Below are 14,393 nucleotides of genomic sequence, written 5' to 3' on the forward strand. Positions count from 1 at the left end.
GAGGTCATCGGTCTCATCGGATTAGAGAAGGAAGTCGGCCATGCCCTTTGAAAGCAACCATCCCGGCATTTGCCTGGAGCGATTTAGGGAAGTCACGGAAAAACCTAAATCAGGATGGCCGGACGTGGGATTGAACCGTTGTCCTCCCAAATGCGAGTCCAGTGTCTAAACACAGCACCACCTCGCTCGGTGGACGGAGTATATAGAGGGTCTCTACAAGTACAATATAATTGATGGCAATATTATGGAAACGGAAGAGGACATAGATGAAGATGATATGGGAAATATGATACTGCATGAAGAATTTGACAGAGCACTGGAAGACCTAATTCGAAAGGCCCCGGGATTAGACAACACTCCATTAGAACTACTAATAGCCTTGGGAGAGCCAGCCCTGACAAAACTCTACCATCTGGTGAACAAGATGTATGAGACAGGCAAAATACACTTACACTTCAAGAAGAATATAATAATTCCAATTCTAAAGAAAGCAGGTGTTGACAGGTGTGAAAATTACTGAACTATCAGTTTAATAAGTCACCGCTGCAAAATACTGACACGAATTCTGTACAGACGAATGGAAAAACTGGTAGAAGCCGACCTTGGGGAAGATCAGTTTGCATTGCATAGAAATGTTGGAACCCGTGAGACAATACTGACCCTATGACTTATTTAAGAAGATAGATTAAGGAAAGTCAAACCTATGTCTCTAGCATTTGTAGACTTGGAGAAAGCTTTTGACAATGACTGGAATACTGTCTTTCAAATTCTGAAGGTGGCAGGGGGGTCTAATACAGTGAGTGAAAGGCTATTTACAATTTGAACAGAAACCAGATGGCAGTTATAAGAGTCGAGGGACGTGAAAGGGAGGCAGTGGTTGGGAAGGGAGTCAGACAGGGCTGTAGCCTATCCCTGATGTTATTAAATCTCAGTCAAAGTAAATCAGGTGATGCTGGGGGAATTAGATTAGGAAATGAAACACTTAACGTAGTACATGAGTTTTGGTATTTGGGGAGCAAAATAACTTATGATGGTCAAAGTAGAGAGGATATAAAATGTAGACTGCCAATGGTAAGGAAAGTGTGTCTGAAGAAAAGAAATTTGTTAACGTCAAGTATTGATTTAAGTGTCAGACAGTCATTTCTGAAAGTATTTGTATCGAGTGTAGCCATGTATGGAAGTGAAACATGGACGGTAACTAGCTTACACAAGAAGAGAATAGAAGCTTTCAAAATGTGGTGCTGCAGAAGATTGCTGAAGATTAGATGGGCAGATCACGTAACTAATGAGGAGGTACTGAATCGAACTGGGGAGAAGAGGAATTTGTGGCACAACTTGACTAGAGGAAAGGATCACTTTGTAGGACATGTTCTGAGGCATCGAGGGATTACCAATTTGGTAGTGGAGAGCAGCATGGAGGGTAAAAGCTGTAGAGGGAGACCAAAGAGATGCACACACTAAGCAGATTCAGAAGGATGTAGGTTGCAGTAGTTACCTGGAGATGAAGAAGCTTGTGCAGGATAGAGTAGCATGGAGGATTGCATCAAACCAGTCTCTGGACTGAAGACAACAAAAAATTCGTTATATGTGCCCAAATCAGGCATAGTTGGTTTATACATATTCCCTGGTATCAATATACAGCCTGCATCATACAGTTGGACAATGAGTTCTTCTGTCAGTTTGGGGGTTCAGCACATCAGTTCCATCAAACTGGTCCACATTTTCTCATAGAATCTGTACACATATAGTTGAACACTAAGCCACCTGTCCAGAGCATGCTGAATTCCATGACTGGCAAACATTAAGTTCTCAAATGCCTGCTCCTGTAGATGCATGCAGTTATTTTCATCATAAATTTTCATTGTACCTGAGGCAATCATACGGTCTCCTAGTATCACTGAGGGAGTGTAACCAACTACATTGAACATGGTGGTAATTTTCACCGAAGTTTCACATATGCAAATCCACTCATCTAGGGATGTTATGACTCTGGTATCACTATACTGAGGATCTTCAAAAACCAGTACTGAGTGAAACTCATGAACTGAGATCATTCCCACACTACCACATTTGCTGCTGATGATGTCTAAGCCATAAGTGACATTATTCTAAAATATGATGGTTTCACCTCACCTGCAGGAAGATGACAAGATGTGCATTAAATTCACACATCTATAGTCCCATTATTTCTTTTACTAACTCTACACGACTAAATACATGTCAACTGCATAGAGGCGGTTAGCTGAGATGCACATTTCACTGTCTTCTTCCTTTAAGAGTTCTTACTCAACTGCTACAGAGATATTTTAAACCCTCATTACTATATATAACATTCATAGCAATGTGTGAAACAATGAAAAAATGAAGAACTATATGTAAATCATTTTTAGTACCAGGAATATATGATGAACCATGTAGAGTGTGCCGCGGTCAGTTCACTGCATGACAATAATGAATAAGGTTACAATACCAAATGCTAAATGTGATGAGAAAAGTGGTTTCAGTCACTAATTTACATGCAGGTATGAGTGTACACTGCAAGGTCTCACACCAGAGCATCTTTCAACACACTTCACTCAACCATTACGTCACTGTTAATAGAGAATGAAAATTGCAGGACATTGGTGTTTATGGAAAACCTGTTAAGTTTGGACATTTGACATATTCTGGAACAAATTACTCCAGAATACGTGATGACAGTGCAGCTAGAAGACTGTGAATTTGATAATATGGAGAGTTTGGCACATATTCAAATGGTTAAAATCTACAAATGTATATAAGGTTATTCTTGAAATTTATAAGAAACTTATGGATGATTACTATAAATTGGATGGACTGAATTACTACCTTTTTCCTAAAGAACTCATTCCTACCTTATGTGACATTACACACACATTTCGTTAGCTACCTCCAGTGTTTCCGGGCAATGAGTTTATTTCCAAGTACAGCTACTGTGATAAGCATTTACAGTTGCATGGAGACTGCAAGGCTGACAGTCAACCTATTATTTAACTTGATATGAAGGTTGTAAAAACCGACTGAATGAGAAATAAATGTTTTTTAATGTTGTCTTATTATTTTCATATAAAGAATGTGCAACTGATATAGCACAATCAGCTGGTAATAATGGGGCCCACTCACTTTTTTTCCTGTTATTTGCTAGTACCTTACCAATTGCACTAGACCAGGTTGCACATCTGTACAATCTTTGGATAAGGTCTTGATCCTACAGCATGGGCTGAGCATTTATCACCCACCTTGGGGGAGGGGGAGGAGTATGATGGCAGTCACTGTATTCCCCTCCTAGTGGCCCATCACTGTTTGGCAGCAGCTGCAGCCACGGACATGGCAGGGAGTTGGGGAAGGGGGATTGTGTGTTGCCACCACTTTTATTTCATAGGACACTACTGCCTGAGTAATTGTTCTGGATGACCTTGACCAATTCCCAGTTGTTCCTCAGAGGAGAGGAATGGGGGCACCAAGGAGCTCAGGTGTGTAACATGAAACCAGATGTGATAAGATCATTATCTTGGCTGAAACTGGCACACCTATCAAACTCATGTTGAGGTATGGCACATGTGTAACTCTACGACAACAGAAGTGATTCAGCATTAGTAACATGGCACCATGTCACCTCTGGACAATCAAGGTATTCTGGCCTAAGGTAAGTTAGTTAACATTAATCAACAAAATTACCCTCTTGGTGCTACTGATTATGGATTTAAGGAGACTTAACATATAAGGTCATAGTCTCCTATTCACCCTCCCAGATGGAATTGGTGCACACAAATTGTCTGCATCTAGAGGAATGATCTGTGCACACTCACAAGTGTGATGTAATCTCCTTGCCTGTGTAGCTAAGCAATCCTAGGCTAAGAGATCCTTTGCATACCGCCAGGGGTTATGGGTGTCCACCACGGTGCCTACTTAATGGTGTTATGTGTGAACTTGCACTCCGTTATTTACCACCAAGAATTATTGCAGAACGACCATCTGAGAATAAGTGCTGTCAGTTGTATAGCACGTGGATGCTATGAACATTTAACTAAGTTGAATATGATGTTGAGAGGATTTATGAGTCTGTATTCTACCAACTTACATGTCCAAGAAGCATGTTCTCAGATTTGACAGAAGACGATCTTGGACTTTGTCTGTTGTGTTTACATAAATCATAGGCAACATGGGATTAGTGGGCCAGTGTCATCAGTGACTGTTGGACTTATTTGGTTAGCATCTCAGTGTGTAGATTGTATAAACAGTTATTTGGAGCTGTCCACTTGCCATAACATTCTTTAAACTACATGTGTTATATTGTTTTAGGTTTGTGTCAACCCCAATTTTATTTTAAGAGTTTAGTGGTTCCAACTTAGCTAACTTATAATGCTATGATTTTTTTGCCACAATTATTGAGGCTGGGTTATCTAATTCCTGCTTTGTCTAATTCCTGCCAACCGGATTTGGGCCGTGTTGGTAATTTATGAATCTTATACCTGTATGTGCTGGTTATGTGTAATTTATTTTGTATTCATGGTTAACCCAAGTTGATTTTACTGCCTGCTGTTTTACTCCAAGCCATATGGGCATTGTTGTTTAAATTTTATTTGTACATTCTTATCTTAACTGAAAATCAAGTTAATAACACTGATACATTCTCTGACCGAGATTTGAATTCTACCTAATTCCAAGGTTGACAATTTGTTCCTACTCTTAGGCTCTTTAGTGAGGCAACCGCTATGTATATACGAGAGTTCAAATAGTGTTCCTCTGATTTACATAAAAGATAATTTAACATAGATTTTATAGCAGCTTATTGCCTGTTGCACTTTGATGCACTTGCAGCTGTTAACTGGTCTATTCGTTATAAGTTCGCTGATGCTTTTGTACTGGAACCTTTGTTAATTGAAATTATTTTAATTTATATTCCCCCTCCCCCCGTTTCTGTAGTATAGAGTTTTTATTCGCTACATTCATTATGAATTCTCATGGACTTTTAGACTCCTTTCGGATGTAATAAGTTTTTTGTATCATCTGTAAAATTTAGTTCTTATAGAATGACATGTCTTGTAACAGAGTAAGTCATTTTTATTAGAAATGGCATATTTAGAACTTTGACACACCCCCTCCCATACCCAGGATAAATTTCAGTTAATACCCAGACCTATTCCCACATATTTTCTTCATTTAGTTTTTCCACAAGACTTGTATAGAATTTGTTGGTACTGTTTAGCCACTGGAATGTAATGGCTAACAAGATGTTCTTTTGCAATTATAGGAAACATTGGATATAATCTTCCTAGCAGATGTAATTGGCACACTAGTGTGGCAAAGATGAACACTGCAGCACCAACGTATCCCACTAAAAACAATAAAAACTGTGGATCAAAACACAGCATGTCTTCCCCACAAGGCAACTAACCAATTGGTTCTGGTCTGCTGCTGTTTCACAGTTGTAACGTTCACATTTTGTTTTTAGGCAAGTTGTGAATCCACATATCTGTATGTTATTTGTTTCTGACACAATAAACAAAGAATCAGATTTGTCACCCTTTAACTACCACGTATTACCATACCAGGAAATCACAGTTCGAGTCACGAAAGATGGCAGGAGAGTTTACGCTTGCTCTGCGTGCCTGTGTCACGCATTCTCCAACAGCCAATGAGCATTCAGTACCATTCCGAGCGCATTTTCGGTCTTAAAAGCCATTTTCAGGGGCACGTACATATCATATCATGTCAATCAAATCTTTCCCATAGCATAGGTTCAGCCTTATACTAGACACACATGTACATAAATATGCACATATTACTTGACAATTGCTTCTAATACAGAAACTGGCTAGTAATACAAATGAAAGTGTTTGAAGAAAGTTTAAAAGCCTTTGTGGAAAAATCATACTATCCACCAACAAGTATCTTATGGCAGTTCACCCCAACACACAGAAACTAATCTAAGAAAGATTTTGGCAGCTACTGATCAGTTTTGCAGACCTTCTATAAATCTGTTTCAAGGATGCCATACACTCAATGAAATAACACTAAGGTGGTGGCATTCAAAAAGTTAAAAAGAAAAAAGTGGGCCATCTTCAGGGTAGGACAGCAGTCACAGTATCTCCAGGAGATGAAGTACCTGCATGAGCTTTTTGTGTATGTTCCTTGCATCCTCCTCCCAGGCTGGAGTACCGTAGCAAGCTGAGAATAAGTGTAGCCAGCATAGCAATATGCTGTGATGTCTGTGCAGCAAAAGATGAAGGTATTGATTCCTTCATGATTTATTCTTTTGTCAGAGTCTGAGACATACAGTTGTGATGTTCCCTATCTTGCAAAGTATAATGGAAGAAAGTTTTCACATTTATTAGAGAAAGTTCTACACATGCTGAAGCATTTTAATTCCAGCATAATCAAGAGGGCAACAAAAACGATGTCCAACAAATACCATCAGTGTTAGACGTAAATTTTATTTCAGGTGCAGTCATTCTGAACAATGAGAAGACAACAAACTGAAATCTGAACATACACATACTTAAAGGCAGAACACCGCAATACAGAGGAGATAAAATGATGCAGAACTGATTGTACTCTTTGTCATTCACCATATGGTAGCTCATGGAGTGTAGCTATAGAAGTCTAACATTTATGTGAGTTTTTGGGGTATTTAATGTTGGTTTGTGAGTGCCGAAGGTACATCTCTGTTTTATACAAATGTGCAGCAACCAAAGCTATTTACAATGTAACAGCTACCTAACACTGGGCAGTATTCTACGAGTGCTCTTCCTTACAGTAAACTTGTAACAATGTGCTCAGCCACTGTTCAATACCTATAAATGTGATTTTTTAAAATTATCTCGTAATTTGTATTCTCAACAGGATTTTTAATTATTGAGATGTTTCATTTTTATTCAAACAACAGAAATTTCAGGTTGGAATATCAACAGTTATACAAAAGCGTAGATTACTACTCACCACACAGATGATATGTTGAGGTGCAGACAGACAATATTAATCAATTCATGATTTTGTGTGTGTGTGTGTGTGTGTGTGTGTGTGTGTGTGTGTGTGTGTGTGTGTAGGTTTCAACATATCCACTCCCTGTGCCAGTGTTCATTAATTTTGAAATTTCAACATGAAGTTTGAAATTCCAAGTAATAGTATAAGAAAGATGTTACTTCTTGAGAACAGTCACTCTGTGTGAACTGCCATATGTTCATAATGTTTTCTCAGTCATGTCATCAAAATAAATTTCTTGAAAAAACTAATTATTGAACCATTTAAAAATTATCTAGGCTGCAAGTAACTGTCCAGTTCTAACGCAGCACCTTTATTAATACAAATCATATGAGTGGATCCCCTCAAGCTAATGCAATAAAAACAGTACATTGTGCTGTAATGTTAAACCAGAACTGTAATTGGATAAGAACTTTTTTGACATAGATTATTTTATTTTAGTAAAAATGGAAGCTAATGATGTATCAGAAAGGTCATTTATATTGATAACTCAGTGGACAAAAAAAAAAATCAATGAAACATATTCCTATTATGATGGTTAGCAGTTAGCTGCGACACACACACACCAGCCAAGCAAAATGTTTTGTTTAACATTAAGATTTTATGTAAGTTAATTGCAATATTTAAATGATTCCATGGAAGCTATATCATTTAAATACTAAATTATAACAAAGTTATGGAATCCAAGGAAAAATATAAGGTACTAAAAGTCAATCACTTGTATTCACAGTCTTCTGAAATTCAAACTTGGTCCCTTGACAGCTTACATATAAAATTAATATATTATTATTCATGATTTGTTCTCCTGCACCACACTGTGCTGAACTACTTAGAAAAACACATAACCAAATATGTAAAGGGAAAGCAAGTTAATGATTATATCAATTCCTTCACATTTTTGGGTTGAAAGTGGTGCCCGAAATAAATGACAGGATGATAACAGGTTAATCATTTGGATGATATTACAGTGTTTAAAAGCAGAGCTCAGGCTTCAAGTGGCAGAGGAAACTGCTATTATCTTGTTTGAGGAACCATTCCAGTTTTCATCATATGCAGTTTAGGGATGCTATGAGAACATAAATCTGGAACATCGCACTACGCTTCCCTTGAATGGGTGGAGAAAGAATCTAGTTGGTGCAAGTAGGTATTATATATATAATAATACTGATTATATTTGGTCCTCTATAAAAACATGGATAACAACTGTTAAATTGACATAGACAAATACAAAAGAGTCACCTTTTTTTCCTTAATATATTCAATGTTCTACAACAGTCTTTTCATAGCATTTGTATAAAAAGAATCTTCACTAAGTACTTCACTGAAGAGACATAAATAATACACTGATCAGCGAAAATATTATGATAACTGTCTAATGTAAGACAAATACTGCCTGGTGGCACTGCGGGCACATGACATACTAAAAATAGTAAGTAAGCGAGAAGAGAGGAATGAGAAAATGTTCTAATGACAATATGGGCGCAGATGGGAGACTCACTGATATAAGTGACTTTAATAACAGTCAGACTGCTATGTCTGAGCATTTTGAAATTAGCATAATGCAAGCATTATAACTGCTCAAATGTTGGCTTGCTACTGCTATGACCTATCCACACATCAACAGAGGAAAGAAGGTAAGAGGCTTGCCTGTTCTGTAAAACCGGATACAGCGATCTGTGGTAGATCTGATGACAAGGTACAATGCTGGTACAGGCACAAGTGTTTCAGAGCACACTATTTGGTGCACACTGGTGAACAAGGAATTCAGCAGAAGATGATATCTGTGTGTTCCCACAGTGATCTATCATCATCATCATCATCATCATCATCATCATCATCATCATCATCAATTACAACTGTAGTGGGCAGGAGATGTGTGAGACTGAACCATGGATCAGTCGAAATGTGTATCCTGGTTGGATGAATCACATTTTTTATTGAATGGGGTCAATACTCATATCCAGATACACTATTATCCAGGCAGATGGTTTGCACTATGCCACATAAACAGCCTTGTAGGGTCAATATTAGGCTATGGGAGATATTCACTTGAACTTTCATGAGATCTGCAATAACAATCTGGGGCACCTTGACATATCATACCAGATGTCTTACTTGATGACAGTAGCATCTAGCAGGATAGCTGTATGTATGGAAAGACCAGAATTGTGATACAATGGTTTGAGGACCATGATAGCAAACTCATTTTGATGTCTCAGCCACTAATTGACTTAATATGAACTTGACGGAACACATCCAGGATGCTGCAGGATGCCACCGAACTCCAGGCCCATAATTTGTGCAAATCACATAACCTGTATTGAGACATCTGGTATCACTCACCTACAGAAACCTACGAAGAACTCGTCAAATAATTGCTGTATTGCATTCAAAAGTTGGATGAACAGCTATTGAGGAGGTACATAAGATTTTACTCATCAGCATATGTCTCATATGTTGGTAGCAATAACAATAAATTTTGAATTTGAAAACTGAAGTAATTACTTTTCTTAGTTTGCCCTCTTAACCTTACTACATAAAAATAAATGGTAATCTGTTCACCCAATAAATTCACTTTGAGCTCTTGTAATTGTTCATTATGATTTAATACCACATCTGCTAGTTTTATTTGGTTCGTATCTTTCATGATTTTCACATTACAGAAATTAAAATAAGTTTCACATCCAAATTTATTCAAACCGACATATTTTCTCAAAATCCCCATTCATATTGCTCTTTTAAGGTGTATTTAGTTTTCCAAGCATGCAAGCAGCTGTGAAATGCACAATCATATCATGACTTTTACAAAAAGTTCTACAGCCCCTCACCCCTGTCCCTTCCCCTGAAACATGAGTGATTTCCGTAAAAAAATCTCTCCTGGACTTATAATTGCTAATGATAAATTTCTTCATTTTTCTCACAAGAATTGTTTCTAGGAGAAGAAGAATGCTACAATATACCTATTTTTGAAGAGCAACTGCCAGTCAAGAATAAATATATGGTCAAACACCTTTAAAACTCATAATACTTGTGGCTACCACTTACACCCAACTTTTGTCAGCTGGCATATTACATAATAAGAGCTTGAATCGATAGTCTTTAGGAAATGCACAGTACACCAAATAACAAAATGTGTAATATAAATTTGAAACTTCCTGGCAGATTAAAACTGTGTGCCAGCCCAAGACTCGAACTCGGGACCTTTGCCTTTCACGGGCAAAGCCCCAAGTTCGAGTCTCGATCTGGCACACAGGTTTAATCTGCCATGAAGTTTCATATCAGTACGTACTCTGCTGCAGACTGAAAATCTCATTCTGGAAATACAAATTTGCTATGCTTTCCTACTACCTGTTATTTTATTAAAATTACAACATTAATCAAGAAATTTAAAGAGCCATTATGACTAACTCCATTAATAAGAGTAAATGTCAGTAGCTAATGGCTTTGGCAATTTTGTGACTATCTTTGCTATAAATGTAATGTGCACAACTCGTGTTTAATTAAATCCTATGTGTAGTAAATGGAAAATGTTTAAAATAGTCAAAACAGCACTGCAATTTCAAAGGGTGTGTAGCTAATAATATCCTCATAAATTAAGGATCAATGTCAATAATACAATCCCCAAAGCATCACACAAAGCCCTTTTGGTCTCTAGGAACACATAACAATGAATTTCAACACCAGAGTGCTCCCTCTTTCTTGTTCATCAAAGCAACTGATGTTCACAGGTCGGCATCCCACCTCCCATTTCCTTCTTCATTGAATCACAGAAGTTTGAATACATGATGCATTCAGTAGGTTCACAGTTCAAAAGACTCATTCATATTGGTTTCACCCTGGTAACACACAATAGACAATACAGATTATTTCATGTTACTACATACACTGCAGATCTGAGTCATGGAGAAGTAGCTTCTTTATGACACCCTCCGCAAAAGAAAGAAAAAAAAAATGAAGGAAGATGAAGGTTTAATGTCCCACTGATAATGATGTAGCTGGAAACAGAGCACAGGCTCAAATTTGACAAGAAGGTGAAGGTGTAGGATGTGTCCTCATCAAAGTGACTACACCATCTTTCACCATACGTGATGCAGGAAAACTCACAGAAAACCAAAATCTGGAAGGCTGGGTGATGGAATTTAAACCCACCATTCCCAAATGCAATTCCAGTGACTTTACCAAGGCATAATCTTCCCTGGTGCCTCAAAGAGAATGTTAAGTCTGCAGACTGCATTTTAAATGTATTGTATAAAAGTCATGCTTAAAAAAAGATCATTTAATGTGTGATTAATAATCTAATGCAGTAATAATCTAATGGTACCAATGAATTAGGTAAGATAAGTTTTCAATCTTTAATCACTCTCTCACATTTCATACAGTAACATATTTAAACACTACATATACACAGTCAATACTGTAATCAAATTGGCTAACAAACATATCCAAAGCTATCTGTTTCATAAAATGTACATGTCTGAACAGTAATCAACGTGCTCCACTAACAGAACACCTCTGCATTAATTCTACATAACAGGAATAAATAATGATCTCACTTCACATCAATGCCTCTTTTAGTAAAAGTACCTGCAAAAACATATAAAAACAACCACATCTCCATCTAATACACTTACAAAAAACACTCACTTTACACAGACACGGGACTGAAAAACTAGACCTCCCAGCAAGAAACTATTATAAAAAAAACTACACACAATTCATAATTGTAACTAAATTTAGAAACAGTCAGAGATTCTAGGCTCTGTGCTATCACAAAGAAAAACAAAACTAAAAAATCCAGTTACATGATAGCCACACAATAACAACTTCCAAAATCTAACATACATAAATGATGAATTGAGTTAAGTTTATGGCTATACATCATTTGATTTGTGCTAGATAAACTAACAAATTACAATTAGAAGTTGTGGGAACACTGTTTCAGCCTGGCATGGTCAGCACAAGATTAGAACAACAACATTTAACGGGTCAATAATCATTACTGCAGTTTATCGAGCAAGGATTAAAACTGGTATCCAGTAGTAAACATTTTTAACAAGAGCAGCATTCTGTGCAAGTATAAAATATGTAGCACTTATACCTGAGCAAAAGCCCTCTACCATATACAATCGTCATGTGTGTAACATTACAGATATAATACCTAACATCGTACAAACAACAGTACACTGGTCAAAACAATCTTCACTGAAGAGTGTCACAAGACCACTGTTCATTGAAAAGAAATGAGTGCAACACATGATTTATGAGAAATAAATGAAACTGATATCTACGTTTGAATAGTATGTGCAAATTCAGCAGGGAGCAACATGAAAAAATTTTATGAGTCTCTAGCTTCTAAGGTCATAGTCACTCAAAGCCTTTAGCAAAGAGCAGACAAACTTAACACCAGGCTTAAGTTATTTAGCCTCAAGTCAAACATTTGTATATTTATGATAAATATATTCTCTTTTTTTTTTTTTACCTATCCTTCTTTTGTTCCAGGAATTAATTCGGGTTCCAAAACTCAAGATGTATGAACTTTTTCACGCTGCTCTTATCTGCACCACTGTTTTTAACACTTTGTGATACTGAAATGCATATTCAGACACTAACAATTCCTGTAAACACTTGCAAGACAATACAATTTGTTTTATCCACATTATAACAAAAACCAACAACACTCTTCTTTTTAGAATTTAGCTGAAATTAATGTTACATAAAAAGTTACAATGAAAGTATCCAAGTGTAAAAAGCTTTTTGGTAAATGTAGCTGCGTTACCTGTTTTGTAAACCAATGTAATGTAATAAACATCATGTAGAATCACTAAATGCATATTTCTTTTATAACAAAACTGGTATGTCAAAATATGGGCAGTCCCATTATTGTCTTTCAGAACAACAAAAGTGTATAAGTTTTTAGCAAACTAAATTCTACAATTTAATATAAGGCAAATAAGTACTCTATCTGCTATGGAATGTTTTTATTGCACCAATTGCTCTCTGTTCAACAAACATTTGCACAGAGAGAAACACAAAAAATGAAGTTCAGCATGAGCTGCTTGTCAAATAACATCATACATACAGCTGGATTCAGCCTGCTCAACCCATCCCTGAAGGCTAGCCTCTACAGGCTGATTACTGAGCCACCACTTCGCCACTACCACATGGTGCTGTGTTCCATATTGAGTTTACTTGTATCTTCAGTCTACTATTTGTACTGAGGTATGACTCATATTTAGTATGTGCACCAGTCATCTTTCTCTAAAGCAGTACAGACTGAATACCCATAAAAAACTGTTCATATTTTACAACAGTACTAAGAGGAAGGATAAGTGTTGGGCATTTTGTGTTAGAGATGCACAGGGTTGTAGCAAATGGATGCAAGGCACTGTATGGCACACACAATTGATGAGTAAATCCTACAGTTTGTGTACTAGCATGTAGATGTGATTGGATAGTATGCCTGACCACGAATCTGTACAGATATGGTCAGTGTATTGAGCCATGCTGCTCTGGTGCCAGCCAGTTGATCTCAACTCAATAGCAAGTTGACTCAGCCAAGCAGCTACTTTCCCAAATCAGTAAAGATTCTGGGATGACACAACAAGCTGAATCTAGTGAAATGCACAGCTCTAATCTTCAGGAAGAGAAAAAAAAAATGTTGTATGCAGTTCCCACACCAATTAAGTCAGTAACATTTTATACCCATTAAACACTACTAGTTTGCACAGAACCACATCCATACAACAAGAAAGTCAAAGCACATTTATAGGGAGACATGGCGAGGAGAGATGGAAGGGGTGGGAGGGGGAGGTTGAGGGAGGGGGGAGGAGGAGGGGGAAGCTGGAGGACTCCGAATCACCTCTTCCAAAATTGAGAAATATTAGCACAGGAGTATTCACACAATCATCAAACATTCCACACCCACCATAATACATTTCTGAGTACTTGCAATTTATTACTTATACAGTATTAATACTTCCATATATAAGCGTGACAAACTTTGATTATTAATGACAAGTACATCAAATATAATAATGAAACAGTGACACAACAGAAAAAAATGTGGCAAATTCTGCTTTTTGATTAAATATCTTACTAAAATTAAGTACATAAAATACTGAAAGTGTTTTCTTTCTATGTTACAAAACTTTCTTTATGAAGTTCTGTTTTACAAAACATCTAATAATACTTTGCTGCATCATTTAGAGAAGGGAAAAGATGTCTTTCTTGGAACATGGATTCAAAAAGCTGATTCCGCAAAGCAGATGGAGATGAAGGTGTTCTTGTTTTAACCAAGTCCATGATCTTCAAAAAAGCCTTGTGGTGTTTCTTCCTACAATGAAGAGAATTTAACAAATAGTGTGATTTCATTCATTCTGTAATTATAGTCA

General features: G+C 37.0%; 1 protein-coding gene across 2 annotated transcripts in view; it reads right to left on the bottom strand.

The window, feature by feature from the left end:
• Window positions 1-11,340: 11,340 nt before the first annotated feature.
• LOC126354011 (AP-1 complex subunit sigma-2) overlaps window positions 11,341-14,393 on the bottom strand; it is a 63,299-nt gene continuing 60,246 nt past the window's right edge. For both annotated transcript variants that reach the window (XM_050003347.1, XM_050003328.1), the window contains exon 5: window positions 11,341-14,335. In XM_050003347.1, the coding sequence (XP_049859304.1) occupies window positions 14,291-14,335 (45 nt within the window). In that variant the 3' untranslated portion in view covers window positions 11,341-14,290. The remainder of the gene's footprint in view (window positions 14,336-14,393) is intronic.

The sequence above is a fragment of the Schistocerca gregaria genome, chromosome 1 (genome assembly GCF_023897955.1).
Source record: "Schistocerca gregaria isolate iqSchGreg1 chromosome 1, iqSchGreg1.2, whole genome shotgun sequence".
NCBI classification, from domain to species: domain Eukaryota; kingdom Metazoa; phylum Arthropoda; class Insecta; order Orthoptera; family Acrididae; genus Schistocerca; species Schistocerca gregaria.